General features: G+C 45.4%; 1 protein-coding gene across 1 annotated transcript; it reads left to right on the top strand.

Moving 5' to 3' along the window:
• Positions 1-410: 410 nt before the first annotated feature.
• Positions 411-5591, top strand: LOC123774576 (uncharacterized). The gene is made up of 3 exons (XM_045768955.2): positions 411-559; positions 4554-4713; positions 5295-5591. Exons 2-3 carry the CDS (start codon positions 4554-4556, stop codon positions 5456-5458), a joined length of 324 nt encoding a protein of 107 aa, XP_045624911.1. The 5' UTR covers positions 411-559; the 3' UTR covers positions 5459-5591.
• Positions 5592-22391: the final 16800 nt, after the last annotated feature.

Below are 22391 nucleotides of genomic sequence, written 5' to 3' on the forward strand. Positions count from 1 at the left end.
GAAGGGGGGAGGAACAGGTACTGGGGGAAGAGGGGAGGAGGAACTGGTACAAAAACTGGCAGAGCTGAGATGTGATCTTTAGGCGCGGTCTTAGTCTTAGTCAAGGACACAACTCAGTGTTTTTTGGCATGTCTCTGACACACGCGCGCACACACACACATGCACATACACACACACAGCTTGATCCGGTAGGCACAAATAGTAAATACAAGCCCCCCCCCCTTCCCCTTTATCTCTCGCTCCCTTGCTCTTGAAACAGAACTTTTTCTCAACAGAAACCCTCCGAGATGCAACAACCTTCCTGGTGAAGCCTACGGGACCGGCCGAGCTGCGCTGGCGAAGCTGCGGAAGATAACGGAACAAATACGTGTTGCAATACGATATCCTTCTCCCCCCTCCCCCCCCTCCCCCACCCCACAAGCATTCGCCCCGATGCCTGGCCTCCCTGGGCGCACCTGTGTGTGGTGTGGTGTTGTTGGGGGGGGATGGGGAAGGGGGTAGGATATAAAGGTGTGGGCTAGAAGAATCCCCCTCCTCGTTCCTCGTCGGCTCCTGCGCAGTGAGTATCGTCCGTCTGTGTAACATTCTGATGTTTACATTGTGGGTGGTTTATGGTTTTATTTTAATGTGATGATTTTTGTCTTTTTATTTTTAAATGTGGTCCGAGAGGGGTGAAAGTACTTACTCAAATTTTTATATTCTTTTATTTTTTACAGTAGATGTTTTTGTATTCAAAAGTTGCGTGCACTGTAATTACTGTGTGTGTGTGTGTGTGTGTGTGTGTGTGTGTGTGTGTGTGTGTGTGTGTGTGTGTGTGTGTGTGTGTAAACAGATTGATGAGTGAAAAAAGAGATTTATAGATAGAGAGATAGATTAATATATATAGATTGCGTTTGAATATATACATTAGTATATAGTTGAATATATACATGTGAAGATAGGTGAATATATGTATGAATAATATTTAGATTGGTGGATAGATGCATGGGTAGACGGATAGAGAGATACTTGGATGGATTGCTAGCTAGAATGTTGGATAGTTAGATTCATACAGATGGATAGATTTATAGGTAGATGGATTTAATGATAGAGGGATGGTTGGATAGTTAGGTGTATGGATACCTACCTATGGTATGGATGAATAGACGGATAGATAGGTTTATAGATATATGGACGAATGGTTAGGTAGATGCATGGATATATGAATGATTAGACGTATGTATGGATGGATAGACGTATATATGGATGAGTGGATGGATAAATAAATAAATAGATGGATGGAAGGATGGGTGAATATATTGATGAATGTATAGATAGGTGGATGGAGAATGGATAGATGGATGAATCAATGAATGGATAAACGGATGGATAGCTGGATGGATGGATTGATGTATGGATAGATGGATCTCCACTTAGGAAGTAGAAGAATTAATCTATCGAAGCTCATTTAACTATTTGATTGACTTGACGCTAAACGATGCGATTCGTTAAAGATGTCGACACCGTGGGAAGCCGCGTGGGAGGCGTTTAACCTGAATGCGTTGCGTTTCGTTTAATGCGTCGCAGCAAATATAACGGCATAAGCCGAGGTGACGCAACACCCATAGGTGTTACCTATGGCGCTTCTATGGCAACTATACCAAGCCATCTTCAGTTTTATTCCGAGGGACGTGTATGGCAATCATGTTGTATTATATGTTGACATCAAGTTTTAGATTTTGTTGCTATCTGCAACAAAATGATGCTCGTGCATCGTAGATAATGCAAGTTCAAGCTTCTTGCAGTTGTTTCAGCAGATATTATATAGCAACACTTTGTAGCCTAACACGAAGCAACACATTATAGCCTAACACGAAGCGACATATTATAGCCTAATACAACTCGACCAAATGGAACATATTGTAGCCTAGCACAGCTAAACGGAAATCCTTTCATTCTGGCTTTAACACAACTCAACACAAAGCAGCAACACATTGCAACCTAACACAACACACAGCAACATATTGCAGTATGACAGTTCATTATGCAACAGTGCAACACATGCACGCTCCTCAGACCGGCCTCCAAAACGACCCTGAACCAAGCAACCCGCGATGCTTCACAATGTTGAACTTCTGAGCGGGAACCTCCAAGGTAAACTACTTTAATGCTTACAGGAAAAAAAAGAGTTTACAGAGTATTAAAGAGTGAATGTAAAGTCAAAATATGTCGAGTAGCAAATAAATGTCTGTTTGCTGTCTGAATGTGTCTAAGTCCGTCATGTGTGTCTGTCTGTCTGTCTATGTGCATGTCAGAATTTCCTTGCTGTCATATCTCTATATGTCTGTCTCTGTGTCTCTGTAACGCTCACACTCCCCCCTCTCTCACACTCTCCTTCCCTCTCTCTCTCTCTCTCTCTCTCTCTCTCTCTCTCTCTCTCTCTCTCTCTCTCTCTCTCTCTCTCTCTCTCTCTCTCTCTCTCTCTCTCTCTCTCTCCTTTCTCTCTCCTTTCTCTCTCTCTTTCTCTCTCTCTTTCTCTTTCTCTCTCTCTCTCTCTCTCTCTCTCTCTCTCTCTCTCTCTCTCTCTCTCTCTCTCTCTCTCTCTCTCTCTCTCTCTCTCTCTCTCTCTCTCTCCGAGAGAGAGAGAGACAGAGAGAGATCCTTGTATTACATCATGGATGCTTCATTTCATAAACATGTGCCAATAGACAGTAAACAGCGTTGAGTAAATTGACATTTCCAAGTCAAGCAAAATGATTTTCTTACGAGTCTGATTCCTATTCCTTAGTTTAAATTTGTCGTCCCTTATTGCTCTCCGCCCAGGGTAAAGTAAGGCACATTCAGCTCTGCCAGAAAGTTTTTTGACACAAGAAGACCATTTAACGTGAACGAGCGGATGTTGTTTTATTGAGTTTAGTAGTTCAACGTTATTTCTAAAGTGTTTGCAAGCTCTGCTTTCAGCATCAGTTCTCCTACGAACAATGGCAATTGAAAGCCTTTTATCTGACGCCACACTATATATTCATATTGTATTTTAGGGAGCTCACCTTATATAGATGTTGCATTTTAGGGGACGAAACATTGCATTGTAATTTAGTTTTAGGGAACGCTATGTTATGTTGGGTGTTGTGTGCTAATATACGAAGCCTCATTATTTGAGCATATTTTAGCATGATGCGACCTCACGTCTGAGGAGATGCCATAGTACAGGTATGCGTAATGTTACAGTATAAACACATTGCAGGGTTTTGTTTGCTGGGAAATACAGTTTACAGCTCAGGAGTCTTACAGCCACACATACATACATTACATACATACATACACACCTGTGACCAAAGAGTCACAGCTCAATTCCCGCAAGCACAAATAGGTGAGTACACACACACACACACACACACACACACACACACACACACACACACACACACACACACACACACAAACACACACACAAAGGTGCAAAGGCAAGCTACAAAATGGCTTCCGGCACTGACAACAAGAGTTACGAGGAGTGACTAGAGACGTTAATCATGCCAAAACTAGAAGATAGAAGAAAAAGAGGTGATATGATTACCACTTACAAAATACTAACATGAATGGACCAAATTGACAAAGAGGAATTCCTGAAACCAATAACTTCAAGAGCAAGAGAACACAGATTCAAGCTAAGGCCAAACAAGTGCCGAAAAAATAGTAGAAAGTTTTCTTTTGCAAACAGAGACTGTCGCACCAAGTTAAGTGAGAAGGTGGTGGAGGCCAAAACCGTCAGTAGTTTCAGAGTGTTATACGACAAAGAATGCTGGGAAGACGGGACACCACGAGCTTAGCTCTCATCCTGTAATTACACACACACACACACACACACACACACACACACACACACACACATACACATTGAATTGATAGGGTAGATAAAGACAAGCTGTTTACCACAAGGGGCACACGCACCAGGGGACACTGGTGGAAACTGAGTGCCCAAATGAGCCACAGAGATATTAGAAAGAATTTTTTCAGTGTCAGAGTAGTAGACAAATGGAATGCATTAGTAAGTGATGTGGTGGAGGCTGACGCCACACACAGCTTCAAGTGTAGATATGATAGAGCCCAGTCGGCTCAGGAACCTGTACATTAGTTGAGAGGCGGGACCAAAGAGCCAGAGCTAAACCCCCGCAAGCACAATTAGGTGAGTACACAACCTTCCATAGGTTCCTTCAACCGAGCGGACAACGCTTTGGGTTTGTAGGCCAAAGGGTCCGGGTTCGATTTCAGATCGAGGCTTAAACAAATGCCCAAAATTTCTTTTCCCCTCAAGACTCTGTTCATTTAGCAGTAAATAGGTACCTGACTGTGTGTGTGTGTGTGTGTGTGTGTGTGTGTGTGTATGTTAGAGAGAAACATGTAGTAGGTATGAAATTAGAAAAATACATTGGGAATACATTAGACAATCGACGGTTAGAAAGGCCGGGGTCCAAGAGCTAACAGCTCTTACAGAAGTTGTAAATAGACTGTAAAATAAGTAAATACACAACACGCAGATCACTTCTTAATGACTTTTTACACCCCTGGCTCAGCAGATGAAGACGACGGTGGTGGTTGTGCTGTGCCTCCTGGTCCTGGCTCCCGCCACCGTGACGGAGGCCAGGCCTCAGTTCCTCGAGGCCGTCGGTGACTTCGTTGAAAACGTCGGGGAGGGCGTGGGTGACTTCTTCGAGGGCGTCGGGGACTTCTTCTCAAGTACTGTACCCACATGACGTCTTTTATGCTAACTTGATTTAGTGAACGTGATTTTGATTTGTTAATGAACTTTAATTCTTGCATAAAATTTGAAGTTGAGTATGTGAGGTTTTCGTTTGTCAATCATATATAGTTTATTAGCGAAGTTTATTCAAATAATGAAGTTAGGCATGATAGTAAAGTTTAGAGTGATGATCTCTTAAGTTGCTAGTGAGCTTCTGCTGATTAAGACTCCCACCTAACACTCCCCAGCAAGCTTCTGTTGACTAAGACTCCCATCTAGCACTTCCCAGCAAGCTTCTGTTGACTAAGACTCCCACCTAACACTCCCCCAGCAAGCTTCAGTTGACTAAGACTCCCACCTAGCACTTCCCAGCAAGCTTCTGTTGACTAAGACTCCCACCTAGCACTTCCCAGCAAGCTTCTGTTGACTAAGACTCCCACCTAACACTCCCCCAGCAAGCTTCTGTTGACTAAGACTCCCACCTAACACTCCCCCAGCAAGCTTCTGTTGACTAAGACTCCCACCTAACACTCCCCCAGCAAGCTTCTGTTGATCCACGTGCCTCTTCCTCTCCTAGATGTCTTTTCCGGAAGCAGCAGGACGCGGTCGACCCCAGTGTTCAGGCTCCCCCAGCCCGTGCCCGCGATTCCACCCCAGCCGGCGACGGTCCCTGGCTACCGGCCACCCGCCACCTACGACCATCCTCTTAATACCGGAAACTTAATAATTGTGCCCGATTAAGATGCAAAGAAAAAAAATCAAGATGGTTTTTGACCCGACGAAGAAAAGTCATTCAGAAGAGGTTATTGTCATGTGTGGGTGAGATACACGGCCGTCTAAGATAATTTTTGTTAATAAAACAATATCATATAGATTTATTTGCTCTTAAATATCCAAACAATAACAGAGAGATGTGTAATTGCAAATGGTTTTGATCTGAAAATAATTATCTGAGCAACAGGTCAGATAATTATTGTCATTAAGTTCAGACTGTTTTTTTTTAGTTAGTTTTTTTTTTAGTTTTTTAGTTTAGTTTTTTTAGTTTTTTGAGTTAACTCGTACTCGTAATATAGAAAATAGATGATACAAAAATAAAAACACTGATTCAAATTCAGCATTACTTTTAAAGAGCTTGGACGGGAGACCAATCAGTATCTCTCTCATATCCGGCTTCCTGGAGCTCACGAACGCTGCCACACGACTTGGTAACGTTCGTAACGGTTCGTGACGTCATTCCACCTGGTTATTAGTTGTTTCAGTCACGATTTCGTGACTTATTCTCCGCGTAAGCAACCCGTTACAGTTGTCTAATTCCCGGGTGTCTGGTATAAAGTTTCAAAACGTTAATTTAAAGTGTCCTCTCATAACCTCTGCGCGTACGCCGGACGACTCAAATAGAAAACGGAACAGAACGTCACTTCTGTGAGTCGATTTCATTTCAAATTACGTCCAAATTTGGCCATAGCGCGCATACCAGCCAAAAGTGACGTTATTTTTAAGAGGACGGGTTGAGACGTTGATAGGCGAACAAAGGCGTCAGGTCAACGGAAACGTTGCCCAAACGTCTCTGCCCTTGATCGTGTCACTAAAGAAACGGCTTCCGTAAATAAGACTTGATTCAACTGCAACATTGTCCTTTGAGAGCCAGGTGTGACCCCTCACCTTCACCACCAGGCACATATACACATGTGGTAACATTGTCAGTCTGGGAAACTGACAAGCATTACCAATGTATTTAAAGCCTAAACAGCCTATGTAAGACCAATGCTGGAAAATGCAGCACCGCTCTGGACTCCATAAAATCAAAATATGACAATTTTGTACATTTATAACAAAAATAGTTCCATAACTAAATAGGATAAATTAACCAAATCTTACAGCCTCAGAGCAGAGAAGAAACAGGGGATATGATCGCAACATACAAGATACTAATTAGAACAGACAAGATGGACAAAGGCAGCCTCTTTAAATTGAAAGAAAATAGGACGAGAGGACATAAGTGAAGTTGGAGACGGAAATGAATCGAAGAAAAGTTGGGAAATACTCACACCTGTCAACGAGTGGAATGTACTTAAGAAGAGGTTGTATAAGCCACCTCCTTCCACGACGTCAAGACCAGATACAGCAGAGCATTCCAACGTCAAGAAATAAAGCGGATATATAAAGCAGATTTGATAAAGCACTCCAGGTTAAACAAGGGGCCATGGGGCCTGACGGCTAAGTGGACAGCGCTCGGGATTCGTAGTAATAAGGTTCTGGGTTCAATCCCTGGCGGAGGCGGAAGCAAATGGGCAGAGTTTCTTTCACCCGGATGCACCTGTTCATCTAGCAGTAAACAAGCACCTGGGAGTTAGACAGCTGCTACGGGCTGCTTCCTTGGGATGTGTCACGAAAAGGAGGCCAGGTCGAGGACCGGGCCGCGGGGCCACTAAGCCCCGAAATCATCTCAAGATACCCTCAAAATAACCTCACGAAGGCATGAAGAGCTAGACCTCACTTCCCCCAAAGTGAGTGTTAGGTAAGCAGGTCTCGCTTCATGCAGGCCGGCGTTCAATCCCCGACCGTCCAAGTGGTTTGGCACCATTCCTTCCACCCCCCCCCCCCCCGTCCAATTCCAAATCCTTATCCTGACCCCTTCCAAGTGCTATATAGTCGTAATGGCTTTGCACTTTCCCCCTGATACTTCCCACACCCACCCCCTCCCTCACGGCTTGTTCTGGCCCCTTGTAACCAGACAAGTCCCCGAGTCCCTGAGTCCCTGAGTCCCTGAGTCCCTCAAGCCCCTGACGGCTCAGCACCCGCTGCTCCCTAATCACCATTGGAGCCACACTGAATCACTATTGGAATCCCTAATCATCATGGCTCCGTCCACACTGAAACAATAGAAAAAAAAACTCTTGCTGCGCACCACAGCTAAAAATATCAATATTATTTCTTTTGATGTATATACCACATTGCTGGGTCGCCCGATGGGAGGGAAGGAATGGGAGGGGGGGGGGAGCTCTAACGTGCGGAAGGGTATAAGGAATAGAAGCTGAGTAGATAGAAAATGGAGGAATTGACGGAAAAGGAGAGAGAGAAAATTTCGAGATTAAGAGGAAGCGGAAAGGTAGAAATTGGATGGAAAAGATGGTGGAGGAGTAAGAGAGGGGAGAATGGGGAGCTGAGGGGAACGAAATGGAAGCCGGAGAGGGAAGGAAGAAGGAAATACAGGTTGGAGGAACAAGTGGAAGGGTGAAGAGAGATGGAACAGGAAGGAAGTGGATACACGATACCAGGACAGTCTGTCACTTATGGGTTAAAAATATCTAAAAAAAAAAATGCCAGCTTCAACATTTTTTGACGTTAAGCATTCCAGTTACGCCTTTTTTTGCAATCTGAAGCAATTAGGCCTTATTTTTGCAACACGAGGCTTGCACAGTGCCAGAGACGCTGCATTGGTTGCTTTGCTTTATTATTCACTGTTATGGTGGTGACCATCCCACTGTTGGCACTGATTATTGGGGTGATGCTGTCACTGTTGGCACTGCGGCTATCGTAGTGATGTTATCACTGTTGGCACTGCGGCTATCATAGTGACCTTGTCACTGTTAGCACTCAACATGGCACTCTACATGGCACTCAATATGGCACTCCACTGTTTATAGATTAAAAACGATTATCAAGAGTTTGTCATGAAGTAAAGTATAGCTCGTAAGTATTTAGGGGCTGGTTCACATGATCTTATATATATATATATATATATATATATATATATATATATATATATATATATATATATATATATATAAAGTCCAGTTTTGCTTAGGTATTGACACAGATCTTCGAGAATCTGGGTTATTAGTGCACTTTGCAGCGGGATATAAGAGTCGTTTAAAATTTGTGTTTGTTAGACGAAAGGAGAGCTGTTTCTGATCCACCACCACAATGATCCACCACCACTATGATCCACCACCACTATGATCCACCACCACTATGATCCACCACCACTATGATCCACCACCACTATGATCCACCACCACTATGATCCACAACCACTATGATCCACCACCGTCATGATCCACCACTACTATGATCCACCACCACTATGATCCACCACCACTATGATCCACCACCACTATGATCCACCACCACTATGATCCACCACCACTATGATCCACCACCACTATGATCCACAACCACTATGATCCACCACCGTCATGATCCACCACTACTATGATCCACCACCACTATGATCCACCACCACTATGATCCACCACCACTATGATCCACCACCACTATGATCCACAACCACTATGATCCACCACCGTCATGATCCACCACTACTATGATCCACCACCACTATGATCCACCACCACTATGATCCACCACCACTATGATCCACCACCACTATGATCCACCACCACTATGATCCACCACCACTATGATCCACCACCGTCATGATCCACCACTACTATGATCCACCACCACTATGATCCACCACCGTCATGATCCACCACTACTATGATCCACCACCACTATGATCCACCACCGTCATGATCCACCACCGTCATGATCCACCACTACTATGATCCACCACCACTATGATCCACCACCGTCATGATCCACCACTACTATGATCCACCACCACTATGATCCACCACCGTCATGATCCACCACTACTATGATCCACCACCACTATGATCCACCACCGTCATGATCCACCACTACTATGATCCACCACCACTATGATCCACCACCGTCATGATCCACCACTACTATGATCCACCACCACTATGATCCACCACCGTCATGATCCACCACTACTATGATCCACCACCGTCATGATCCACCACTACTATGATCCACCACCACTATGATCCACCACCACTATGATCCACCACCGTCATGATCCACCACTACTATGATCCACCACCACTATGATCCACCACCGTCATGATCCACCACTACTATGATCCACCACCACTATGATCCACCACCGTCATGATCCACCACTACTATGATCCACCACCACTATGATCCACCACCGTCATGATCCACCACTACTATGATCCACCACCACTATGATCCACCACCGTCATGATCCACCACCACTATGATCCACCACCGTCATGATCCACCACTACTATGATCCACCACCGTCATGATCCACCACTACTATGATCCACCACCACTATGATCCACCACCGTCATGATCCACCACTACTATGATCCACCACCACTATGATCCACCACCACTATGATCCACCACCACTATGATCCACCACCACTATGATCCACCACCGTCATGATCCACCACTACTATGATCCACCACCACTATGATCCACCACCACTATGATCCACCACCACTATGATCCACCACCGTCATGATCCACCACTACTATGATCCACCACCACTATGATCCACCACCACTATGATCCACCACCGTCATGATCCACCACTACTATGATCCACCACCACTATGATCCACCACCGTCATGATCCACCACTACTATGATCCACCACCACTATGATCCACCACCGTCATGATCCACCACTACTATGATCCACCACCACTATGATCCACCACCACTATGATCCACCACCGTCATGATCCACCACTACTATGATCCACCACCACTATGATCCACCACCGTCATGATCCACCACTACTATGATCCACCACCACTATGATCCACCACCGTCATGATCCACCACCGTCATGATCCACCACCACTATGATCCACCACCGTCATGATCCACCACCACTATGATCCACCACCACTATGATCCACCACCGTCATGATCCACCACTACTATGATCCACCACCGTCATGATCCACCACTACTATGATCCACCACCACTATGATCCACCACCGTCATGATCCACCACTACTATGATCCACCACCACTATGATCCACCACCACTATGATCCACCACCGTCATGATCCACCACTACTATGATCCACCACTACTATGATCCACCACCGTCATGATCCACCACTACTATGATCCACCACCACTATGATCCACCACCACTATGATCCACCACCGTCATGATCCACCACTACTATGATCCACCACCACTATGATCCACCACCACTATGATCCACCACCGTCATGATCCACCACTACTATGATCCACCACTACTATGATCCACCACCGTCATGATCCACAACCACTATGATCCACCACCGTCATGATCCACCACTACTATGATCCACCACCACTATGATCCACCACCACTATGATCCACCACCACTATGATCCACCACCACTATGATCCACAACCACTATGATCCACCACCGTCATGATCCACCACTACTATGATCCACCACCACTATGATCCACCACCACTATGATCCACCACCACTATGATCCACCACCACTATGATCCACCACCACTATGATCCACCACCACTATGATCCACCACCGTCATGATCCACCACTACTATGATCCACCACCACTATGATCCACCACCGTCATGATCCACCACTACTATGATCCACCACCACTATGATCCACCACCGTCATGATCCACCACCGTCATGATCCACCACTACTATGATCCACCACCACTATGATCCACCACCGTCATGATCCACCACTACTATGATCCACCACCACTATGATCCACCACCGTCATGATCCACCACTACTATGATCCACCACCACTATGATCCACCACCGTCATGATCCACCACTACTATGATCCACCACCACTATGATCCACCACCGTCATGATCCACCACTACTATGATCCACCACCACTATGATCCACCACCGTCATGATCCACCACTACTATGATCCACCACCGTCATGATCCACCACTACTATGATCCACCACCACTATGATCCACCACCACTATGATCCACCACCGTCATGATCCACCACTACTATGATCCACCACCACTATGATCCACCACCGTCATGATCCACCACTACTATGATCCACCACCACTATGATCCACCACCGTCATGATCCACCACTACTATGATCCACCACCACTATGATCCACCACCGTCATGATCCACCACTACTATGATCCACCACCACTATGATCCACCACCGTCATGATCCACCACCACTATGATCCACCACCGTCATGATCCACCACTACTATGATCCACCACCGTCATGATCCACCACTACTATGATCCACCACCACTATGATCCACCACCGTCATGATCCACCACTACTATGATCCACCACCACTATGATCCACCACCACTATGATCCACCACCACTATGATCCACCACCACTATGATCCACCACCGTCATGATCCACCACTACTATGATCCACCACCACTATGATCCACCACCACTATGATCCACCACCACTATGATCCACCACCGTCATGATCCACCACTACTATGATCCACCACCACTATGATCCACCACCACTATGATCCACCACCGTCATGATCCACCACTACTATGATCCACCACCACTATGATCCACCACCGTCATGATCCACCACTACTATGATCCACCACCACTATGATCCACCACCGTCATGATCCACCACTACTATGATCCACCACCACTATGATCCACCACCACTATGATCCACCACCGTCATGATCCACCACTACTATGATCCACCACCACTATGATCCACCACCGTCATGATCCACCACTACTATGATCCACCACCACTATGATCCACCACCGTCATGATCCACCACCGTCATGATCCACCACCACTATGATCCACCACCGTCATGATCCACCACCACTATGATCCACCACCACTATGATCCACCACCGTCATGATCCACCACTACTATGATCCACCACCGTCATGATCCACCACTACTATGATCCACCACCACTATGATCCACCACCGTCATGATCCACCACTACTATGATCCACCACCACTATGATCCACCACCACTATGATCCACCACCGTCATGATCCACCACTACTATGATCCACCACTACTATGATCCACCACCGTCATGATCCACCACTACTATGATCCACCACCACTATGATCCACCACCACTATGATCCACCACCGTCATGATCCACCACCACTATGATCCACCACCGTCATGATCCACCACTACTATGATCCACCACCACTATGATCCACCACCGTCATGATCCACCACTACTATAATCCACCACCACTATGATCCACCACCGTCATGATCCACCACTACTATGATCCACCACCACTATGATCCACCACCGTCATGATCCACCACCACTATGATCCACCACCACTATGATCCACCACCGTCATGATCCACCACTACTATGATCCACCACCACTATGATCCACCACCGTCATGATCCACCACCACTATGATCCACCACCACTATGATCCACCACCGTCATGATCCACCACTACTATGATCCACCACCACTATGATCCACCACCGTCATGATCCACCACGACTACTATGGATCCACCACCACTATGATCCACCACCCTATGATCCACCACCGTCATGATCCACCACCACTATGATCCACCACCACGTCATGATCCACCACCGTACTATGATCCACCACTACTATGATCCACCACCTACTATGATCCACCACCGTACCATGATCCCACCACCGTCATGATCCACACCATCTATGATCCACCACCGTCATGATCCCACCACACTATGATCCACCACCACTATGATCCACCACCGTCATGATCCACCACTACTATGATCCACCACACTTGATCCACCACCGCATGATCCACCACCACTATGATCCACCACCACGTCATGATCCACCACCTACTATGATCCACCACCACTATGATTCCACCACCAGTCATGATCCACCACCGTCATGATCCACCACTACTATGATCCACCACCGTCATGATCCACCACCGTCATGATCCACCACCACTATGATCCACCACCGTCATGATCCACCACCACTATGATCCACCACCGTCATGATTCACCACCGTCATGATCCACCACCGTCATGATCCACCACCGTCATGATCCACCACCACTATGATCCACCACCGTCATGATCCACCACCACTATGATCCACCACCGTCATGATCCACCACCACTATGATCCACCACCACTATGATCCACCACCGTCATGATCCACCACCACTATGATCCACCACCGTCATGATCCACCACTACTATGATCCACCACCACTATGATCCACCACCGTCATGATCCACCACCGTCATGATCCACCACCACTATGATCCACCACCACTATGATCCACCACCGTCATGATCCACCACCACTATGATCCACCACCGTCATGATCCACCACTACTATGATCCACCACCACTATGATCCACCACCGTCATGATCCACCACCGTCATGATCCACCACCACTATGATCCACCACCACTATGATCCACCACCACTATGATCCACCACCGTCATGATCCACCACCGTCATGATCCACCACCACTATGATCCACCACCGTCATGATCCACCACCACTATGATCCACCACCACTATGATCCACCACCGTCATGATCCACCACCACTATGATCCACCACCGTCATGATCCACCACTACTATGATCCACCACCACTATGATCCACCACCGTCATGATCCACCACCGTCATGATCCACCACCACTATGATCCACCACCACTATGATCCACCACCGTCATGATCCACCACCACTATGATCCACCACCGTCATGATCCACCACTACTATGATCCACCACCACTATGATCCACCACCGTCATGATCCACCACCGTCATGATCCACCACCACTATGATCCACCACCACTATGATCCACCACCACTATGATCCACCACCACTATGATCCACCACCACTATGATCCACCACCGTCATGATCCACCACCGTCATGATCCACCACTACTATGATCCACCACCACTATGATCCACCACCGTCATGATCCACCACCACTATGATCCACCACCGTCATGATCCACCACCACTATGATCCACCACCACTATGATCCACCACCACTATGATCCACCACCGTCATGATCCACCACCACTATGATCCACCACCACTATGATCCACCACCGTCATGATCCACCACCACTATGATCCACCACCGTCATGATCCACCACTACTATGATCCACCACCGTCATGATCCACCACCACTATGATCCACCACCACTATGATCCACCACCGTCATGATCCACCACCACTATGATCCACCACCACTATGATCCACCACCGTCATGATCCACCACCGTCATGATCCACCACCACTATGATCCACCACCACTATGATCCACCACCACTATGATCCACCACCACTATGATCCACCACCACTATGATCCACCACCGTCATGATCCACCACCACTATGATCCACCACCGTCATGATCCACCACCACTATGATCCACCACCACTATGATCCACCACCACTATGATCCACCACCACTATGATCCACCACCGTCATGATCCACCACCACTATGATCCACCACCGTCATGATCCACCACCACTATGATCCACCACCACTATGATCCACCACCGTCATGATCCACCACCACTATGATCCACCACCACTATGATCCACCACCGTCATGATCCACCACCACTATGATCCACCACCGTCATGATCCACCACCACTATGATCCACCACCACCGCTTTAACGAAACATATACACAAATAACCATAACATTACAATTATAAATGAAGATAACTGAGCATATAAAAAATAAATGAACACATACAAGACTAAATAATTAAATAAGATAGAAGCAAGGCATTAAAAAAAAGCATTGATCACTAATTTGTAACTGTCCTGAACATTTAATCATGTAATTGTTAGATGAATCATTTCGGCTGACTTTTACTGATCATAAAATGAGCGCTCTGAGAGCCCGGAGAGAGTTAATTGGATCGTCATGTTGATGAGTTGTAAAAAAAAATATTGTGACCTGACTGCTGACCCGAGTCTTCTCTCCCCCCTGGAGGGGGGTTCAGTCAAAATGGTTTGAGGTTTATTGACTGACAAACTAGCTTCAACTCTTCCTACTAAACAAACTCTCCTTTCCCATCTTCTCCTCCTCTTCCACACCGCTTCCCTTTACCCCCGCGTCCTTTTCCCCCCAATTCCCCTTAGTACATCTTCTCCTTCCCACTTACGTCCTTCCTGTGCGTGCTTCGAGGTCATCAAGCAGGTCATTGAGGGTAAGGAGAGGTGATGTGGTATCAGTGCCAGGGTGCTACTGGCTGAGGAGTAACTTCCTCTCCAGCTATGTGCGTGTAAGTGGCCCTGCAAGAGTGTTCCACTTAATCCCCAAATATACGTGCTTTCATACCCCAAATGTTCACTCTTGCGTGTTAATAAATGCAAATATACGACTGCCACTTGACGTACAAAATGGTTTTGAGTGTCGTGGGATGTGAGGGCGACGTGGATGGGAAGTTCCCACCCACACAACCCACAGTGGCCAGAATACTCGAGGTTATCTTGAGGTTATCTTGAGGTTACTCACTGACATTTCCCAATAACCAGAGAAAATATGCACACATTACACTTTAATTACTTATGATTGGGATCCATTACACTCACAAGAGTCAGATAGAGAGAAAGACCTGTGGATTGATATCACACCGAACCTTTCCCCAGAAGTCCACATCAAAAGGATATCATCAGCGGCATGAGCTAGATTGGCCAACATAAGAACTGCCTTTAGAGACTTGTGTAAGGAATCGTTCAGGACCTTGTATACCACCTATGTCAGACCAATTCTGAAGTATGCAGCTCCAGCCTGGAGTTCATACCTAATTTAGCACAAGACAAAGTTAGAGAAGATTCAGAGGTATGCCACCAGACTAGTCCCGGAACTGAGAGGTATAAGCTACGAGGAAAGGCTACGGGAGCTAAACCTCACGTCCCAGGAAAACAGAAGAGTAAGGGAGACATGATAACCACCTACAAAATTCTCAGGGGAATTGACGGGGTAGACAAAGACAAACTCTTCAGCACGGGTGGAACACGAACAAGGGGACACAGGTGGAAACTTAGTACCCAAAAGAACCACAGAGACATTAGAAAGAATTTTTCAGTGTCAGAGTAGTTAACAAATGGAATGCATTAAGTAGTGATGTGATGGAGACCGACTCCATACGCAGTTTCAAATGTAGATTTAATACAGCAGAATAGGCTCCAGAATCTGTACACCAGTTGATTGACAGTTGAGAGGCGGGCCGAAAGAGCAGAGCTCAACCCACAAGCACAATAGGTGAATATATATATATATATATATATATATATATATATATATATATATATATATATATATATATATATATATATATATGAGGGCAGCATAAAAAAATTGGTTCCCATTGTTGGGTACAGGAAGCCACAGATGTTAAGCTCATCGTATAATGAGGGAGGTGATGATATGTATTTGCGAACGGAAAATAATATGAAATGAGAGAATGTCATTGCACGTGTAATGGTGTCATGAAATTCAACATTTTTGTTATTGAGTGAAATTGCGATCAATTCACTATTGTATTGAGTATTGAGATCAGTTCACTGTACAAGATCAAAACACAAAAATTAACAATGACTTGTGTTGGTAAATTATTTCAATTAACAATTCTAAATTTCTTTAAATGCAAATTTTAAAATTTAATCTTGTTATATTTACCTCACATAGATATCACAATTTCACTGAAGAATTAAGTCAATTGGCTATCAAATGCTCTTCCATCTGTTATCTTCCTTTTCCTTCATATTTATTTCCTACACTGTTGGTGCTGAGTGTTGAACTTTAAAAATGAAAATAAAGATATTTGCAGTTGGCAATAAACTTATTTCATCAGAAAATAAGACGAAAATAGATGGCAGGCGACGGAGGATCGGTGATGGCAGCGCCGTAACAAATACTGATATAGATTATATATGCGTTAATAATACTTAACGTTTGATATGATATCTGAGGCAAAATATAATTATGCATCGCCGGTGTTCGGACACTTGGAGGCTTCGACAATGTCGCCGATCTCTGGACAAACCTATGCGATTGGCCACTTCTCCAGCTGAGCCGGCAATGTGATTGGCTAAACAATTAGACAAACACTGTTACCTTCTCCCTGATTGTAAACGAAAAACACTATTGACATCTATCGAGAATTAGGTGAACCAGATGAAAACTGCTAATAACTGGACCAGATCACCTTGACGACTTGTGCGTAGGAGGTCTTTTGTCAGTTCTTAAGAACCTCTGTAACACAACCACGCAAGAACATGGTAGCAAGAACAGGAACATTCATACTTGACACGTTGGGATTCAAGGTCCTGGTTAGTCAAATGATAGTGCGGTGTTCTAGCTTAATTCTAAATCCCCAAATGTATAAAACACTCATTCAACTTATCAAGGTTCTTCCTAAAAGTATAACCGATTCACTTGTGTATTGAATACTTAGGAATCCACATTAAAACATAAATATATAAAATAATCTGGTATCTTGTCACCGGCGATGTTCCCACATTAATCAATGTAGCATGTTAAAAATTTCACAGTGAATAACTACACATCACTAACCCAGTAATTAAATTAGCTACAGGTCGTCTAACTCCATCACAACTCATATCTAATCAATAATACAATTACAATTATCTGATTATAACCCAACGCCTGTGCAAATTGACACATGTCAAAATTTGTGCACGGGTGATAAGTCTGGCTGCACTGACCAGCGGGTCGGGTCAGGTCGGATCTGGTCGGGTCGAGCCGGATCGGGTCGGGTCGAATAGGGTGTGTGCATCTAGCAAATGTGTATTTTCCCGAGGCAGATGTCTGATGAAGTTTGCCATTCATTATATGTTTATATACGTGACATCTCTTGCGATATTAATTCAATTTATCATCACAGTATAATGAATTAAACTTATCGCGCAAGTGACATTAAGTGTGTAATGTCGACCAAGATAACTACAGATCAAGGACACGGTCCGAGACCGAATACATCAACATATATTTGTCCACATAGAAGACTTTACGCCCTTGATGATAGGGGAAGAGTTGGTTACAAGTAGAATAGGTTGAACAGATAAATTGATTCATTTTATTAGTGTCAGAGCTTAACCCAGCTGTTTGTCACTTATAAAGTCCAGATTGGTAGACTTTTATACGTTTCTGACGCCTCAGTTAACACGTGGAAATCTGAGTAAACACTGGCAATGGTCAGCCGTTGACCAATGGCTTAGACTCGCCAGACCAGTCCGATTTGAACAGCCATAGTGGACAGTTGGCGCTGCTTTCAGGCTCCTGGGGCCAGATTCACGAAAGCACTTACGAACGTGTACACCTCTCCTCAATCTTTGACGGCTTTGGTTACATTTATGAAACAGTTTACAAGCATGAAAACTTCCCATTCAACTGCTGTTATTGTTATAAACAGCCTCCTGGTGCTTCGGAGCTCATTAACTGTTTAATAATTGGAAACAAAGCCGCCAAAGATTGAGAAAAGATATACAGGGTTCGTAAGTGCTTGCGTAAGTGATTTCGTGAATCAGGCTCCTGATCGCGGGAGAGGCGCGGACGGGAAGTTGTGTATGTCTGGCAGGTCACTGTAAGAGACATCTGGTGACGTGTTGTCAAATGACACAAAACGGGATGCCCTAAAGTGTATTCCGTCGAGGATGGCGTCAACCAAACTGTTGATCTTGGGTCATCCATTTTTTTTTTTTATTATTATTTTTCTACCACAGACGTGGCCACACATTTACAATGCTAACCAGCATATATACATTTTCTTCTGTCCTCCATGGACAGGGTTAGAGAAGTGTTAAACATATAGTTCAAGGGTTTATTGAACACTCATCCATTAACATTGAACGGGGATTCAACGGACCATTGAAAAGGTCAGTGTATGGTGACCATTGAAAAATGACTGGTTATTTTGTTTGTCTTGTCTCAGGTTTGTAAGAAAGGAAGGAATTATCAGGGGAAAGCGCCAAGCCATTACGACTATATAGAACTGGGAAGGGGGGTCAGGATAAGGATAGGGGATGGGACGGAGGGAAAGGAATGGTGCCCAACCACTTGGACGGTCTGGGATTGAACGCTGACCTGCATGAAGCGAGGCCGTCGCTCTACCATCCAGCTCAAGCGGTTGTCAGGTTTGTAAGGAGAGGGCCAGATTATTGGGGGATAGTTTCACCCAATGGTTCAGGTTGACACCTGTGTGGTGTGGGACTAACAAAGGCCAGGCGAGGTCGATAGAGCCTTCCTTCAAGAAGGCTCAGCTTTTGTTCCGAATCTCAATAGCTCCTTTGAAATCTGGAAGGAGGGGTTTTGTTTTCCATAAAGTTTTAACAATAGCCTACTGCTTATCAAAATATCCCCACTAACATGATAACCACAATGTTTATATCTACGCTCCTATATAACTTTGCCTCATAGAAACTATTGAATAAATAAGGTTGTGGTTAGGTTGTGTGTTTGCCGGGATTGTCTGTGCTAATAGTGTGTGAGAGAGAGACATGTAGGCAGAGAGAGGGAGGAGGAGGAGAGAGAGAGAAGAACAAATGGGGTGGAAAGAGAAAGTGAAAAGCAGGATCATGGAGAAAAAGGGAAGGAGAGAGGGGTGAAAAGATGGAGAGGGGGAGGCGGCGATGGGAAGATATGGGTAGGAAGGGAAAGAGAAGAGGAGTAGGGGGATATGGGTAGAAAAGAGAACAGAAGAGAAGAGAAGTGGGAGGATAAGAGAAGGAGAAGTGTTGAGCTTTCTCCTTCCCCCCCCCTCCCCTCTCCCACACCTCCCTTTGCTCACCACTTCCCCGTCTCTTCTACTATTCCCCCCCTCCATTGGGGTTGGCCCCCATGCCCCCACTCTGAAGGAATATTGACCCCATACCCCCCCCCCCTCCCCCTTCTCAAAGTCAATAGATATGAAATATTCAACCCATTCTCTTGTTTACATATTTGTCGTAACTATGTGTAAAAACTACTAGCAATTAGATAGTAGAACTTTGTACTATTCACGTTATAGAGTCGGATAAAAATAAAGCTAAATATTCCTAGGCCTAGTATAGCATACATATGTACTATGTACTATATTATCTTGAGGTTATCTTGAGATGATTTCAGGGCTTTTTAGTGTCCCCGCGGCCCGGTCCTCGACCAGGCCTCCGCCCCCAGGAAGCAGCCCGTGACAGCTGACTAACACCCAGGTACCTATTTTACTGCTAGGTAACAGGGGCATAGGGTGAAAGAAACTATGCCCAATGTTTCTCGCCGGCGCCTGGGATTGAACCCAGGACCACAGGATCACAAGTCCAGCGTGCTGTCCGCTCGGCCGACCGGCTCCCTACAGATTAGGCTACAGATATTGTGTATTAGGCCTAGGAAGGTTAGGTTAGGTTAGTTTGGCTTTGCAACATAAGTTGAAAATAGTGCCGATTTTTACTTTCTATAAAAATAAAACTCAGTAGTGCCGATTTCTACTTTCTAATTTCGTTGTACGTCGGTATATATACTATGGTCCTCAACGTTGCTATAAGTACTATCAAAACAGGACGATGGGCTGAACTATTCCACCCAAAAGTCCCTAGAGTCTAGCATTCGTAATAATGTTACTATATTCAGATATTAACAGACAAAATCAATGTTCAGATAACAAATTTGCATTCTGAGTGTAGCCTGTAGGTTACAGTGTGTAGTGGAAATGGGTACAGTGATGGAAGGATATGGAGAGGGTATGTGAATGTGCAGACAGGGAGTGTGAGTAGAGATGTGCAGGATGTGAAGCTGTTTACAGTGACAAATTATGTGTTTCGATAATGGTTGCAGTGATGGCGAGACGGTGTGTGTGTGTGTGTGTGTGTGTGTGTGGTGCCGGGAAGGGTGTGTGTGTGTGTGTGAGGGACCTGGTGATGGTGTTTGAGGGAAGACAGTGGTGTATGTGGTGGTGAGCGCGAGGTGGTGTAAAGAGGAGACACAGAGAGGGCATGTGCCGGAATAGGGAAATGGCATATGGTAAAGGGTGTGAACTATTTATTTTTACCCCCAGGTGCAGCGTAATAGCAGCTGCTAAACAATTATCTTCCCCCCTCACACCCCAGCTAATGCAATGACAGGTCTTACGTATGTGTTCTCAGCACGTCAGGAATTGGAGAATCAACGTCAGTATACATATCCATTTACAGCCCTCTCCAATGCGCAACATACGGCAGGCATCAGTTTATGTTCAACAAAACTCATCAGCTTCAACTTGGGGGTATTATCGAAGGCGCCCGAAGCTGTTTGTGTTGGTTCTGCTCAACAACCTTTGTCTTGCGCTCACAAATAATTTCTGTTATCTGCTCACACACACACGCGCACCACCGTCCCTTTTGACAACAACTCCGGCTTAATACCCTCCAACTTATATTGCAGGTCTTAAATTAGTAGCTTCCCCATGTAAACATATCCCTTTCCTTGGTACATGCTCCTCTCCCTTTCCCTCTCTCCTTCTCCCTGTCTGTCTGTCTCTCTCTCTCTCTCTCTCTCTCTCTCTCTCTCTCTCCAGCAAACGCTCTCACCAGTCGTATACTGGAGCTCGAGGACCGACACATTCCTCACCGGCAGTGTGTGACCAAACTGATCAGCCTTTTATTTGGATATCGCTGCCGGATGGCAGCTGAGGCCAAAAAACATGGCCTGGTGGAGATTTAAAAAGCATCACTCGGCTCATAACAGTAACATTCATAGACGATC

Source organism: Procambarus clarkii, chromosome 51, assembly GCF_040958095.1.
Source record: "Procambarus clarkii isolate CNS0578487 chromosome 51, FALCON_Pclarkii_2.0, whole genome shotgun sequence".
In the NCBI taxonomy this organism is placed as follows: Eukaryota; Metazoa; Arthropoda; class Malacostraca; order Decapoda; family Cambaridae; genus Procambarus; species Procambarus clarkii.

Excerpts from the sequence above, each read along its gene's own strand:
- LOC123774576 (XM_045768955.2), top strand. The coding sequence starts at position 4,554 with ATGAAGACGACGGTGGTGGTTGTGCTGTGCCTCCTGGTCCTGGCTCCC. Across the intron at positions 4,714-5,294 it reads CGTCGGGGACTTCTTCTCAA|ATGTCTTTTCCGGAAGCAGC; the intron begins GTACTGTACCCA and ends TTCCTCTCCTAG.